The 15,420-nt window shown below is 28.4% G+C and overlaps 2 protein-coding genes across 5 annotated transcripts in view; one reads left to right on the plus strand and one right to left on the minus strand.

Annotated features, from left to right (window-relative positions):
- The first annotated feature begins 34 nt into the window (after nucleotides 1–34).
- LOC107993701 (hemicentin-2-like) lies at nucleotides 35–11,450 on the plus strand. 2 transcript variants are annotated; one of them, XM_017050255.3, is made up of 7 exons: nucleotides 35–186; nucleotides 2,663–3,812; nucleotides 5,259–5,388; nucleotides 7,573–7,772; nucleotides 8,233–8,553; nucleotides 8,953–9,444; nucleotides 9,609–11,450. In XM_017050255.3, the coding sequence occupies exons 2-7, from the start codon at nucleotides 3,446–3,448 to the stop codon at nucleotides 10,154–10,156; spliced, it is 2,058 nt and encodes a 685-aa protein (XP_016905744.1). In that variant the 5' UTR covers nucleotides 35–186; nucleotides 2,663–3,445; the 3' UTR covers nucleotides 10,157–11,450. The 2 variants fall into 2 exon arrangements, with proteins under 2 accessions (XP_016905744.1, XP_061933546.1); XM_062077562.1 differs by lacking the exon at nucleotides 35–186 and adding an exon at nucleotides 1,689–2,361.
- Nucleotides 11,451–12,283: 833 nt separating this feature from the next.
- The window catches only part of LOC107993704 (spectrin beta chain, non-erythrocytic 5), a 31,634-nt gene continuing 28,497 nt past the window's right edge, over nucleotides 12,284–15,420 (minus strand). For 2 of the 3 annotated variants that reach the window (XM_017050258.3, XM_017050257.3), the window contains 5 exons: nucleotides 13,411–15,367; nucleotides 13,185–13,319; nucleotides 13,038–13,112; nucleotides 12,783–12,814; nucleotides 12,284–12,602 (listed from right to left, as the gene is read on the minus strand). In XM_017050258.3, coding sequence (XP_016905747.2) covers nucleotides 12,369–12,602; nucleotides 12,783–12,814; nucleotides 13,038–13,112; nucleotides 13,185–13,319; nucleotides 13,411–15,367 — 2,433 coding nt within the window. In that variant the 3' untranslated portion in view covers nucleotides 12,284–12,368. The remainder of the gene's footprint in view (nucleotides 12,603–12,782; nucleotides 12,815–13,037; nucleotides 13,113–13,184; nucleotides 13,320–13,410; nucleotides 15,368–15,420) is intronic. The other variant, XM_017050259.3, reaches the window with a different exon arrangement.

Raw genomic sequence — 15,420 nt, forward strand, 5'->3', positions numbered from 1 at the left:
AAAGTCGTATTTTTTTTCTTACTAAAGAGAGTTAAAATTAAGTTATATTTATATTAAAGAAAAATGAAATATTCATTATTTAAAGAAAATTGTTTATTTTATTTAAAAATAAATTTTATTATTTTTCTATATAATTTTTCTATATAATCATGTTTAAAATACTTATCACATCACAATTTTTCTATAGTAAGTACAATTAAAAAACTAATTTGTAATTGTAATCATTTTCATATTGCACTTCTTTATCAAAGCCGTATTTTTAGTTTGAAAAATTTTTTTTGTTGGCTTAAATACATGAGAATTATATAGGAAAAGATCTGAACTATACAAAGAATATTGCTATGTTTCTCATTAAAATTTTTCATTATTTGTCTCTCTTTCTTTCTCTCTCTCTTTATATATATATATATTTGCTCTATATGATTTCTTTTATTTTTTTTTATTCAAAAAATTATACTCAGATAACTTAATTTTTATATCTCTTCTATAAAATTATTAATTTTTTAAAAAAAATATATATTTATATAATAACATATATTATTTATTATAATATAATAATTGATCATTAATTAATCAACAATAATTCTTAAAAAAATTTTAAAGAAATTTTAATCTTTTTTTTTTCGTTGTTATTTTGCCATGATCTTATACAATTAATTATTTTATATTTTTATTATTAGATATGTATCATTTATTTAATTCATTGCATTATTTATAATTCCCGCCAGAATAAATACCCAGAATCCCGCCATAATTCTACGGTCTTGATAACAATAATATGAAAATAATAATAGGTCTTTAAATCTCATTAATTTAAATCTCATTTTTAAATCATAAAAATATATTGCACAATTAATTTATTCTTGTATCTAATTTGTAGTGTAAGATCTTTTTTATAATAAAATAATTATAAATATATTTAACATCAAATATAATTTTTAAAAAATAATTGAATTAAATTATCTTTTCTTAATAGTAAATAAATAGTCAAATAATTTATTTTATTTTATTAATTATTAAAATAATAAATAGTATATACAAAGAATATATTATAATGTATATTCTATTATATGACTTTATATATCATTCCAAAGATTTCCGCTAAAAATGAAGGGATTCATAATATTTTTTTCTCATAAAGAAAAACTCGTTTTTTCAAGAATTGACTTAGTTCGTAGTTACAATGAATTATCTAAATTAATTCTTGATATTTTTCTTTAATAGCTTATATCGATCATTATAATCTCATCAAAATGGTTATGTCGATAAGATGGATGAATGAGTAAATCAATTAACAGCTCATTAACACAATCATTAATATCTATCTTCATGATAAAATTATTCATCGATTTCTTGAAATTGCTTTATTAAGCTATCGATTTATCAAATTGATGATTTATTAAAATGATTTATTAACTTATAATAATTAAATTATTATAACTTAATAGTATTATAAAATAATAATACTATTAACAAAACATATTATAGTACTAAATGTAAATTATTTTTTAAAAAAAAATCTTGCAATATATTCTCTTGATTGAATTTTGACATATATATTGGAAATAAAAAATAACATGTTTCTAATTTATTTTAATTCATATAATAGATTAATAGATATAAATATTTTATTCTTTGTGAAGATAAATTTAAAAATAGAATAAATCATTAAATGTTACATATCTCCTTCTTTAAAAATTTATCAAAAGTATCCATTAGTTAAATTGCATTTAATATCGATCTATAAAGATCCGAAATTTCATTGTGACAAGTTTGGGGATCAATTGAAGAGGGCGTGATGATAGTTTATGCTAGGTAAGCGCAAAATAAAGAGTACGTAGAACAAATGGGCGGCTAAACTCGCCATAGCATGGCATAATGATAACACGCTCGAATAATAAGGATAGCCAACAGAGGAGACAGGGTTGGATACGCACGCGTGGGCCTGCGTTTGGGGCCCGTCTTCCGCTTCCATTCCGGTGAATGTTCTGGCTTTAACTCTGGTTCAGTTCCACTACGTGCTTACAGCATTGTACTCTGACGTCCTAGATATACTTGATTTTGTGTACGAGACTGTTTTCTTTTCTTGTTTCTCAGGCATCGTTCGCTTCCCGTGCATGATCCACCTATTCTTCAAATTATAATTTTCAACAACTTAATACTCCATTCGATAATTTGCTTTTATGAAAACATTTGAAAAGAAAAAAGTGTTTTGTGAAAGAAAATCTAATTTTTTTTTAATGGAAAATTTTATTCATTTAAATTTATGATTGTGATTGTGACTTAAAGAATTTTAAAATTTAAAATTTTAAGAGATCAGACATACAAATAAAAATATGGAATAAATAAAATAGATAAAAAGTGAGAATTTCTAAGAATTATGGTGACATGTAGATAATAGACATATATAGATGTTAAAATTAAATAGAAATAGAATTTAATTTTCCGCTACGAATGATAATGAAAGTGATGACCGTTATAATTTATGAAAGTTTTAATGAAATCAAACATTATTCAATCTAATCCAGGCTATTTTACCTATGGAAATACAAAAGTTTATATTTTCTAAAAAATGTTTTGAATTTATACAAATATTTTGTTTCGCGTAGTAAAAAAACGCAAAAAAAATTTGAATTTTATAAGGGATGTAAAAATGTTTCAGTCAACCACCGATGATGGCGCTACAAGTTCTATGCTGTCACGGAGTTTCATTCGAATTTCACAACAGTTCACGCACACTTCGTCTCATATTCTTCAACGGAGAGATTCTCAATGTTTGTTATAAATTAGATCTATTATGAATATTAATGTCTTCGTCAAAACTATAATTTTGAATCTACATAATCAATTTTTATTGAATATGATAACATTTAAATTTTGTGTTTTATATTCGAGTGTTTAATATTTTGTGTTTTAAATTCCATCACAACTGAAGTGTAGTGAAAATATTTTATCGAAAGAAGATTTAAAAAATTTAAATTTTAAAGTTTTCATTGATAAACAAATATTTTAAAAAGTTAAAATCATTAATTAATTATGAATATGAAAGAAATATAAATATTGTTACAAATATATAAATATTGTTACGTGTTATGTTTTCAAAATATTTTATCTTCGATTTGTTCGGCGCCAATTTTTTATGCCGCTCAGAAATCGATTCATCGATCGATTTATAATATTATTAATATATCGAATAATTTTATATCATCGATTATTTCAACGAAAAACCGTCACTTGTGATACAGTTTACAACGAACTTATTTCAACAAAATTCAATAATATTGTATAATAAGAAATTCATCTCAAAATCGATAATAAAAACAAGTGTCAAAGTATTATCGATAATGAGTATTCCAAAGGTTATATGTAAATATATAATAAAATTTTTATAAACGAAATTCTAAAAATTACCGATACTTATCTAATCACAATTACGATCTTCAAAATGAACTTCATTTATTTTCAAAGCATCACTGTGATCATATTTATAATCACTGCTCGTATTAATGCTGAGCAAAGATTCGCAGAGACACCAGCGTTATATCAAGAAGTTTCCTCCGGTGATGATGTGCAATTACGATGCAGAGTGCAAGACAAACGAGGTCAGTGTATTTGGCAAAAAGACCGGAAACCAGTAGGTATGCATCCGGATAAATACGAATGGGCCAGTGGACGTGGTAGTGATTGCACCCTCCTTATCAGAAGAGCCTCCCTTGATTTCGATGACGGCTACTGGGAATGTCAAGTTACTTCTGGCGATTTTACACGACAGGATGCATTAACCTCTTTACCATCTCGTCTTTTAGTTAGAGGTAAAGTTTGTTCAATGAATGAATAATTGATGAACTTTGAATAATTAAAACTTTTAAAATAAATTGACGATACTTAAAAATAGGATTATAATGAATTGCCGTTAAAGAGATGATACTTAATTCTCGCAAGTTTGTAACAATTGAATAATTCCATATAAAATATATAAAAATTATATTTTTATATCATTCTTATAATCTCTTTTTTTGTAGTTGTTACTTAATTTGTTTACTAATTATTTCATATTTTTAATTAATTTTTTCATTATTTGTTTCTTTTCTTTTTTTTTAATTTATTTCAAATATTTTTTTCTATACTATTTTTATGTTTCTAATTTATTTTCAATATTTGTTCTCTCATTAATATGAAATACGATATATTAGATACCGAAGAAAAATCTCTGATTTCCTAAAATGTTTTTTTTTTTTATATTCACTAGTCTCTAATGCCATATGAATAATATCATGTTTTATGCTTTGAAAAAAACTTCCTCTTCACTATATCAAACGACTACCGACTAAATTTCCCAGACTTGTATCAGACCAAGAATTTTTTCACCCACTTAAGAATCTTCGATACCAGCTTGTATGTGTGCACGATATTATCATCTTAAAATAGCCTAAAAAAAAGCCTCTACCTAAAAAAAAAAGAAAAGGAACAGATTGCCTGCTTTTTCTAACGAAAAAATCTATGTCTGGGAAATTACTTCAAGTTTAACCCGGTAAACCAATTTTTCTAAAAACACGGTTAAAATTACTGTTTCTAATGGATCGCATATTAATGTAATGTAGTTAAGTGGCAATTATGAAATCAAAAGAGATTACTGTAATGATCTTCAACGTTCCGCGAAACGTTAAAGCGTAAAATAAGTGTATACACTTTTTTAACACTAGTTTTAACGCAACGTTGGGTTTTTACGTCACTAGAAAAATATCGCTTTCCTCGCCGTGAGTGATCCTTGACGAATCATATGTATGGATAATCAGATTCTGACGCCTTCTCAACGGAACGATGTAGATTTGGCGGTGCTTGAAATTTACTAAACACGGGCACGATATGATGTAACGCGAACCAGCCGTTCTACTTTTCTTTCTCCCATTGAATTTTTGCAACAAAATTTCGCGTTAATGACGCAATTTTCTGCCAAATTGAATTTACGAGTCCAATATTTATACAATATATCATATAATACAATAAACTAATAATTTATATTGATTGGAAAATAAAGAAATTATTATATGAATATTAATCGTTACGTGTATAATTTTTAATAAATTATGAAAAATTTTATTTATTATTTGTGTAATATGAAGAGAAATGAAAGAATAAAAGTGAAATGAAAACGTGAAAAAAATGTTTAAATACAATCATTGTTGAGAGAAGAAATTTAAAGTTTGTCTTTTATTTATATTATATTTTTATATTATTGTCTTCTGTATGAATTTCAGTAAAACCCCGAAAGCCACGGTTGGAATACGGAGGGACAATTTTAAATTCCGCCCTAACTTTAAGGGAAGGTCAGGAAGTTACCATTTCCTGTGTATCAAGATATGGAAACCCACCAGCCCTTATCAAATGGTGAGTCTAATTAATTTTTTTTTCAAAGGCTAAATTTAATGCACACATTATTTCAATAAATATATTTAAAAATCATTAAGATTCCGTTTTTTCAAACTTTAGTTTATAAATAACAATTTTATCAAGATGATGAGACGAATAAATGCATTTTTGTCAATTCACTTTTCTCCTCTCGTTCATTTCAATTATATTCAACAACAAAACACTTGCTGAGAACGGTACTCGCTAAATTCCTATTGTTTTTGCAATGATTTTCATTTAGAATTATGCTAACTGTAGATGAAATTATATTATTATTTTCTATAAATAAATTTACATAAAAAGATTAATAAGGGACATAGATAAACCACAAGAATTAAATTAATATAATTCTGTTTTATCATAGATCAATCAGATAGTGGAATATTTCAAGACAAAACAAAAAAAAATTTCCTAAAAAGTTTCCTCGTTTCTGTGACTAGACACTGATGCATTCTTTATCTTCACAGATTTTCTACTTTCATGAAAATACAGTTTCATCGAGAGATGTAAAAAACGCAATTCACAAAGGCAATAGATGAAATAAGAAGCTATAATGCGGTGTTTGTACAGCAGAGAAGTTTGCCAGCAACTTTTTTTATGTCATGGTCTAGTGATCAGTTAGCCACACCTCATCTAAATTCTTATAACATAAAACTCACTCTATACTGATCATCATGTTTGCATGAGCAGCGTTACAATTTCCACGATCCCCTGGCATTTGTGAATGCACGTGTTATGCGGTGTAAACACATTCTCATCTGACTTTAAGATTATAAATTATCCTAATTGCGGATTATAAATTATCGCTTTTATTTCATTATCTTTAAAGTATAATCCTTAAAGTTTATATATTAATAGAATTAGAAACTCGTATAACTTCCAACTCGAAAAACATAGTTAATTAATTGTAATTGGATATGTGGAATCGTAATTGTATTGTTTCTCTTTGAAAGAAGGAATTTTCTATATAGTCAATTGTTAAATATCATTAATCGATACTTAGAAAGCGCAAACGATTTAGTTGAAAGAGGAAATCGTACAAATGGGGGACAAGTTTCACTGGTAATTGTCCGTGAATCGAATCCGATCCGTTTCATTTTTCATGGAATTATATCTCTCAAATATTTAATACAAAAAAAAAAAAGAAAAAAAATATTCTCTCTTCTTTGAAATTCATTTTTTCTAAAATGATGAAATTTATAACATAATTCTTTTTCTAAAATAAAAATAAAACCAATATATCCAGTAAAATACAAAAAATTTAAATGACTAATTCATTTAGTTCATTATATAAAAAATTTTAAATATTTTATCTTTTTCTATTAAATTAAAAATATTTCAAACACTAATCAAATTTCTCTTTTGATCAAATTTTCATTCAAACCATAATTTTCAAATCATAATTTTTTGCTAGTTTCCATATCTTTTGTGACATCAACGCTTGCAAAAGAACGACTCGTAGCAAACGCACTTACTCTACAACTCACATAATAGATGCTTCTGTTAGCAAACATTTTTTTTTTCGCAGAAATGAATCGAATATGGAAAGAAGAAAGCCAGAACAGTACCTAATTTCACACTTTGTCTTGCATTCGTAGAAATTATGTTGACTATTGTAACGGAGCAAACTTCCAACGATTCTTTTACAACCTTTAATAGGCATGCTGTCTATTTTGTCGTTTCTTATATTTTTTTCTTTTACTCTCTGTCTCATTTCCTTTGCTTCGTTGCACTGAAGATACAGTGGCAATCGTAATTATGCAGATTGTAGTCGTAGAAGCGGAGAAACTAGCTGCAGGCATAGTCGCCCCGTGAATCACTCTAGAAAGGGTATAAACCTTGAATATCGGTATTCGTGAGAAATTCTTAAATGGCTTTCCGGAAACTTGAACGTAATTGTTGTTTATAGACATAGTGACAAAATTTTTCAATCAATAATATAAGAATTGTAGAAAATTTTGTATTGAATTTAATTAATTTCTGCTTGATTATAATTTTCCTTTATTTCTCTTATTTCTTCTACTTTTCAGAAGACTCTTCTGAGACTTTCACATAAGTGAAAAATATATCTGCAAAAAAAATTTTCTAATGAGAACAGAACATCTATTTTATTAAAATATAAAATAGAGATTTTCAAATAATAATTATTTGTTGTTTATACAGGTATATAGGAGGAGATGAAATAGAACCCTTGAGAGAACAAACGAATGCAACGGAAGTGGACAGTCCAAAAACTTCAGCAGCCCACAGCCTTCTCCGAGTTCGTGGACAAAGGGAGAACCATGGTCTGCCGATTCAGTGCATCACGATGCATCCATCCAGTATCGTTCCAGCTTCTGCGGAAACACGATTGGATGTGCATTGTATGTATATTTCGCGTATATTTGTACAAGTATAGACAAGTTTTTACTTATACAGAATGGAAACAACTGCGTTTGTAATTCACGCTACACTTCACTTTTAACTATTCTAGTGAATAGATTGCTCTTGATGAAATGACGTGTACACACGATGAGTGATAATGATGATAATTCCTTCAATAAAATAAAAGTTAAACGAGAATTTGAGTAGCAATTGAAATTATGAAGATGATTCGACGAATTTGTTTTTTTTTTAAATATTGAAAAATAATAGATCTATATCAGAATTATATTATACAAAATTTCCAAAGATGGATTTTTAGTCTCTTTATAAAAATTATCAAGAAATACATTTTGCATTTATATATGTTAAAATCTCATAAATTTTATATACAAAATTAAAAAAATTAACTATATTTTTTATTGCCTCTTAAAAAGAAATTATTGTTAAATTAATTTTCAGATTCTCCTGAAGTGAGATTAGAGACGAAGCCACAACTTCTAGTTTCAGCCCTTGAGGATTCGGCCAGTTTTATGAGCCTGAAATGCTTCGCGGACGGCAATCCCAGCGGAACGATCAAGTGGTTCAAGGATTCAGCTCCCATCGCGGTAACAAGCAACATAGTAACGTTGATGCTAAACAGAACGCAGCAGAACGGCACGATGACCGGCTCCGAGCTAAGATTCGAGCCGGTCAAGAGAAACGACGCTGGTCTCTATTCTTGCAAGGCGGTCAACATTATTGGTGAAAGCACCGCGGCTAACTATAGGCTGGATGTACAATGTTCGTAGTCCGACTTTTACTGTGTTATCTACTTTTTTCCTTTTTTTCTTTTTCCTTCGTGAACAATAACTGTGATCAGTTATGAGAACACGTCAATTTGACTACTTTCCTTGATTAATGACCATTTCTTTATATTAACCGCTTTTCAAAGAAGGAAAAGATAGAGTAATGATAGAACAATCATATGCTCATCGACGTGAACATTTGTTTGTCACTTATTAGTGGTATCATGATTTGATTAAATTAACAACTATTAAATTTCTCTTTGTAATCAATTTTTAGAAATTGTGATTTCTTTCGTAGTTAGTTCTTTTAGTTAGTTATTTTTCTAAATGATAAATTTAGAAACATTTTCCTCTAAATATCAATGTATCTATGTTTAAATTTTTTATTTTTTAGATGGACCGAGGTTAAATTCAGAGGATCCTGTTCATAATAATACCATTAAAAAATTCGAAGAGACTACTCTACTCGGTACAAGTTTAGAACCTTTTGAGTGTACAGACTTTGAAGCAAATCCTCCAGCTCAGTACAGATGGATGCATCTTCGCGGTGGCGTAACAGAGACCATCGAGAATTCATTGCAGCCCAAAGATGGTGGTAAACGATTGCGTTTGGAGAATGTAATGTGGTCCGACGAAGGAGAATATCGATGTGTGGCATTCAACGTGATCAACGGAGTGCGGAGAGAAATGCCCAGCGAGGCTCGTTATTTGCTTCACGTAACCGGACCTCCTGAGATCCAGGCGAGGCCTTCTTCCGGTGGAAAGGGCATTTACGAGTCGCTGGGATGGGCTGGCGAACCGGAACATATTTTGAAATCTCGTTTTTGTTCGAGACCTCCACCTAGACTCGTTGCTTGGCAATGGGGAAGCTCGCATATCAGAGCTGGTAAATATTAAATTCAAAATGTATTTATCGAATGAATCCTTCGATGGAGATGTTAGAATTTAGAAAAAGAATTAATCGATATCTTTTTATCTTCTCTAAAAATAAGAAATTAAATTTTATAAAGAATATCATTAATTATACGTCAATTACTTTTTTCTGTTCAGGGGAAAGTATTCATCCAAAATATGAAGCGTTATCGTTAGAGCATATCAAAGAAAACGAAATACCAACGAATTGCTATTGGGCAAAATTGGTAATCAAAGATCTCCAAACAGAGGATGCTAGAATATATACCTTGTTAGTAGAAAGTGAAAAAGGCAGAGATTCCACTAATATCAAATTAATTATTCGTGATCCAACGGAGATGAGAGTAATTGCAGCAGCAGCTGCAGTAGGATTATTGTTTCTTCTTCTTTTAATATCTATTGCTGTATATTCAGTGTTAAGATTAAAAAGTAGACAATATCGTCAAGAAGAAGAAGAGGGTAGTATTGCTGCAGACGCATTTTATAGTAATACGCCTACGACAGACAGACAAAAAAATATAAACTTGTCTCAGAATAAAGAATACACAAGAAAAATGAACTCGGAGGGTGGATTGGCTGTCACATATGACTATGATCAGATCACCAAGCAGGTGCGCGCCATAAGTCCAGAAGCGCTAAAAGTCAGACGGGCACCAGCTGTTCTTCAACCACCAACCATTGTGTAATTGTTAACGTGTCCATTGCCATGATGATTATTAATAACTAATAATATACCCCATTTTATTGTGATCTGTTTGTTACATGCCGGTTATATTATGTATAAACTTATTCTTATTGAAAACTTTTTTTATTATTTATGATTAAAAATACGAATTTTTTTTTTAGTGTAAATTACTAATGATCATTGTAAAGTTTATTTTTTTTTAAATCAATGGATGTGATAATTTCATTATAAATATTCATTATAATACTGAATATTGAAAGTTTGATTGATTTTAAGAAATTTTGTTTTATTTTGTAGAATTTAAATTATTTGTTGTTATTACTGTTGCATTTGAGATTTACTTTAAGCTTTATTAAGTTTAATTTACATAGTAAATAAATATGAAAATCTGTAAACATAACATCTGTAAACTTTGTACAACATAAGTTTGGTGTACTCAAATTACATCTTTAGCATTTGTGTAATTGATCTCTTTTTTTTATTATAATATTTTTTATTAGAATAAAAAAACCTTATTTCTCTTGTATCGATATTTAGTTTTGCAATTATATTTTTATGTAAAATAGAGGTAATGCCAAATAAATATATGTATATATTAAATTATTAGAAAGAAAATGTCGTTTAATATTAAGAAATACTTAATTAATTTTAATTTAATTTTAATACATAGCATGCGACGAATTTTGCATTCTAAAATAAAATCTGTTAATATAATGTTAATTAATAAGATATATTCAATATATTCAGTGCAATAATGTATTATTGCATCCTGTTAATTTAATATATTATTAATTCTAAGCATAATTTAAAAAATATTTAATCAATTTTGTAATAATAATTATTGGGATTTTAAAAATATAATTCATCAATTTAAATTTTTTTTTATTTATATAATCTTTTTCTCGATCTCGGTGATATTTTAGCGCAAAAAGTGATGTTCTATGTACTTAATTATAATAATTCTTACAATCTACATAATACATATAATTAATCTTTATGTAATATTAAATACACTTTACACATTGTAACATTATTTTACTATAAAAAAAATGGTATTATCATTAAACTTTAAGATGGTATAATTTCTTGATTTTTTCAAAAAATATGTATACATATTTCTAGCATTTTAATTAAATTATAAGATCATTGGTCCTGAACAGGCATTTTTAAAATATATAATTATTTGCAACTGATATATTACTGATATTTATAAAACTTAAACCTTACATTATTCACGCAATTGCATATTTCTCTTCCATACATATTCAACATTCCTCTTAAAGTCAGGTACACACTTTAAATTAATTCAATAACATTCATCGCGTGTAAGGTATAATTCTAGCATAATTCTGTCCTTTGTAGCTTTATGGTGCATCTAAAGAAATTTATGAAACAATTTATTTAACAATCGTAGTAATTATAATAATAAATTCTTATTATTATAAAATTTATATGTTGCATAACAGATTTTTCCAAAATGGAAAATCAATCTTTATAACATAACAATGATTTTTTAAAAATTCTTTGTTTAATGATTCTTTTTTTTTTGTCTTAATCTTTTTTAATCCCTGATATATAAGGTACATTTGCACATTTTAAGACAAATAATATGAAGATACAAATTGTCCATATATATATTAGTGTTGTTTTATATCTATATATTTGATAACTTTCGATTTAATATTTGAATTAAATTAAATTAATATTTGAATTATGTCATATATTTTCAGAAATTATTATAAGAGCAACTTTTAAATTTCATCAAACAAATTGAATCTACAGTTATTATATATTTTTTTATTGTATATAGACTAATATCAGGGAATTAATTTTTTAAGAAAAAAGATTTACTTTAAAATATATATGTTCATTATAATATATTGTTTCCAAATTAAGTCAAATTGTAACTTCATTAACTATTTGAATAAAATATTTTTTCTTTGTTCAGTTATAGTTTGTTATAGTTGTGTATAGCCTTTTTTTTTGTACATTAGCTCAACGCGTTATTAAATAATACGATCGAGAAAATAAAATTTGTATATGTTATAGTACACAAATTTTGTGTGAAATATTTCATATATTATGCTACAAAAGTAACATATATACGCTTTTTTTTAATCTGAAAGGGTTTTATTTTTTTTTTGTTCCGTAAAAATTTGTACGCTTATTACAGATATATTAAATTCTGTAAAGCGTGAATATTATCGTCACTATTATGATTGAGGTTTCTTACGTCTGCCAAATAAATTGCTTAAAACAGAACTTCGTTTATAATCACGATCTTTGCGATTACTACCCACGCTATGTTCACTTTCTGATCCACTTTCGCTAGCTCTTCTACTATCTATATTTGAGAGAGTTTGAGAATTTTGTGGAATCGTTGGAGGATCCACGTATGCTGGTAAAGATATTGGTCTACCTGTGAAGGAATTATTTTGCTGCATACCCTATAACAAATGCATTAATATTGTTATGATAATGATAATGTTATTTATAATATTATTATATTAAAAATCTTTATAACTTATAAACGAGTGTTTTTTATCTAATTAATCTATTTTTTTATCTTTAATAAATATATTTTCATTAAATAAAAAAATATAAATAATATAAATGATATTGATTACCTGTCTGGAATTTATGGGAACGTTTCCATAAGCTGCAACATATTTATTTTCGTATAATTTTTTGTTATATTTTCGTATAATTTAATTTTTGTACATAATTATTTATACAAAGAATTTATATTTTTAATTGAATTCATGTAACATAAATATTAGGAAGACTATTCAGGATAAGAAAATACAGGGTAAAAAAACAAATGGAAGATTGAATAAAACATAGAAGAATAAATTGTTGATAAACAATTAACAATGACTAACCAGAATCATGAGGAACACCCCATTGAGCTATTCTGGTTGGTGGAGGGGCACTTGATGGCAAGGGAGGTGCTAACTCTACAAAACAATGACATTCAATAAACAAAAGGGATCTTCCACACATATATAAAAAGTTTTTCTAAATAATACCTTGATGTTGTGTATTAAGATCAACACTCTGTCTATGCCAGTTTGTATTAGATGAATATTGATTGGATCCATTGTGATTTAATGTTATATTACGTTGTTGATAAAAACCAGATCTTCCTTGAATTTGCTCTATATCTATAAAATCAAAAAAATCATATCATATTATATTTTTCTTATTATTTCCATAAAATTTTTTATCTAAAGAAAATTTATTTAAGTTATGTACCATCACGTCTATATTGCGAAATAGTTTCTGAACTAGGAGATCTCATTGGAATAGGAGGAGGTGCTCCTCTTGGAGGAATAGGTGGCTTTTCTCCGGAATTTGATTGATATTGATCTCTCTGACTTGCCAATTGTTCTTGTTGTAGTAATTGTTGCTGCTGTGCTAATTGTTGTTGTCTATGCATTTGTAAGAATTCTGTCTGCGTCTGAGGTGATTCATTCCTCTGAGCAGCTAAAAATTCAGTATTACTTTGCAGATCGCGTTTTTGTTGATTTTGTCTATGCATTTGAAGAAATTCAATTTGTACACTATTTGGCGAATATTGATTTGATATATCACGTCTGATTACAGAATTTTTTCGTTCTAATTCCGGAGTCGAAGCACGACTGCTACCAGTTGAAATAGTATCATCAACATGATCTATAGTTACATTCTGTAATCTTTCCAGACCTTCCTTTTGCGATTCATCATAACTTAATAATTGTAGACTTGGTGGTAATTTAGCGTGAAATGATATTTTATTGACCCAATCTTCCATTTCTTGTTGACTTGGAGCTAAGAATAAAAATTCTGATCCATCAGTGCATTTCAATCTAAACACGTTTTTCTTTTTGGTATAATCATCTGCTTTTTCACATATGGCATTGAAAATAGTAATAGGAGCAGTGGCTGCTTTACTTGATGTGAAATCCTCCATATCTTTAAAGAAACACAGAAGCTGTCCACATAATACTGTATAGTATTGCTTCCATGAACGTACAGCTGCCTTTTTACCAGCACTCTGAAGTTCATGTTTTCTCTCTAATAGACCTTGAATTTCTACTGGTGGAAGAGCATCCATATTTTCCATTCTCTGAAGTTTCCTAAAGCTCTGAGTTCTTCTTCTAGTCGTGAAACTAGGTGTTCTTTTCGGTTTCTTTGTATCTACCTTCATACTCTCTGCTCGTTTAATATCAGGAGTTGTTCTTCTCAACTTCTCACCAAATACATGAGAAATACCATGTGATTTTTGCACTGGTGTCGAATCTAAACCTTCAGTTGTGGTTGAAGCTTTCAGAGGCGATAGTTTATTAATAGATTCATGTTCTTCAGTTGTTCCATTAAATTCATCACGCACAGCATGATGAGGACTATCAAGTAGTCTTCTTCGTTCTTCTTCACGTTTCCTTTCCTCAGTTATCCTTTGTACTTCCTTGCGTTTTCGCTCTTCGAGACGTGCACGTTCTATTCTTTCTTTTTCTGCTTGTCTGGCAGCCATTTCTGCCTTTTGCTGCTTTTGGAATGCTTTTTCTAACATAGTTATACGCTTAAGAGCATTGAATCTTTCTTCCTGCGCTTCAATAGTCTTCTCAAAATCTTCATGCTTCCGTATTAATTCTTCTACTTGAGAAATACTTTCTCCTAACTTACCATCGTTCAACATAGGTTCTCTACTCACAATCCAATTTTCCAATGTTTCTGCATCACGTTTGAACAATTGAGTATCTAGATTCTGTTCATAGATGTATCTTCTCTGTTCCCACGTATCCTTCAGGAACTGTTGTCTGTGTTGTAAAACAGATATTTTCTCCTCTATTTCCCTTGCCATAAAATGTCCTTCTTCTATCAATTCCTGACCCGTTTTGTAAAATTTATCAAATGCTTCGTTGCGTGTTTCAATTTCTGTTTTATATTCATTGTGTCTCAATATCAATGCTTCAGCACCTGGCACGTCACGAGCTAGTTCAGGAGCTGTTACTTTGGCTACCATTTCATTTATCCAGGACATCAAGTCTCGGTATTCACCCAAGTATGCCTGCAGTTGTTCTGCTTGAGAGAGTTTGCTTCTTCTTTGAGCTGCTTTCTCTAATAATTCATTCCAAGCTGCTTCAGCTTCTTGATGTTTTACTTCTATATGTGAACGAGCGTCTGGGAATAATTCAATTAATCTAGAAGCTTCGTCCATCAGCAATTCAACCTGACAACAAAATTCTTTTAGTTTGTACTTTGAATTTATATTTACATCAAAAG

This window comes from Apis cerana, linkage group LG7 (genome assembly GCF_029169275.1).
Source record: "Apis cerana isolate GH-2021 linkage group LG7, AcerK_1.0, whole genome shotgun sequence".
NCBI lineage: Eukaryota > Metazoa > Arthropoda > Insecta > Hymenoptera > Apidae > Apis > Apis cerana.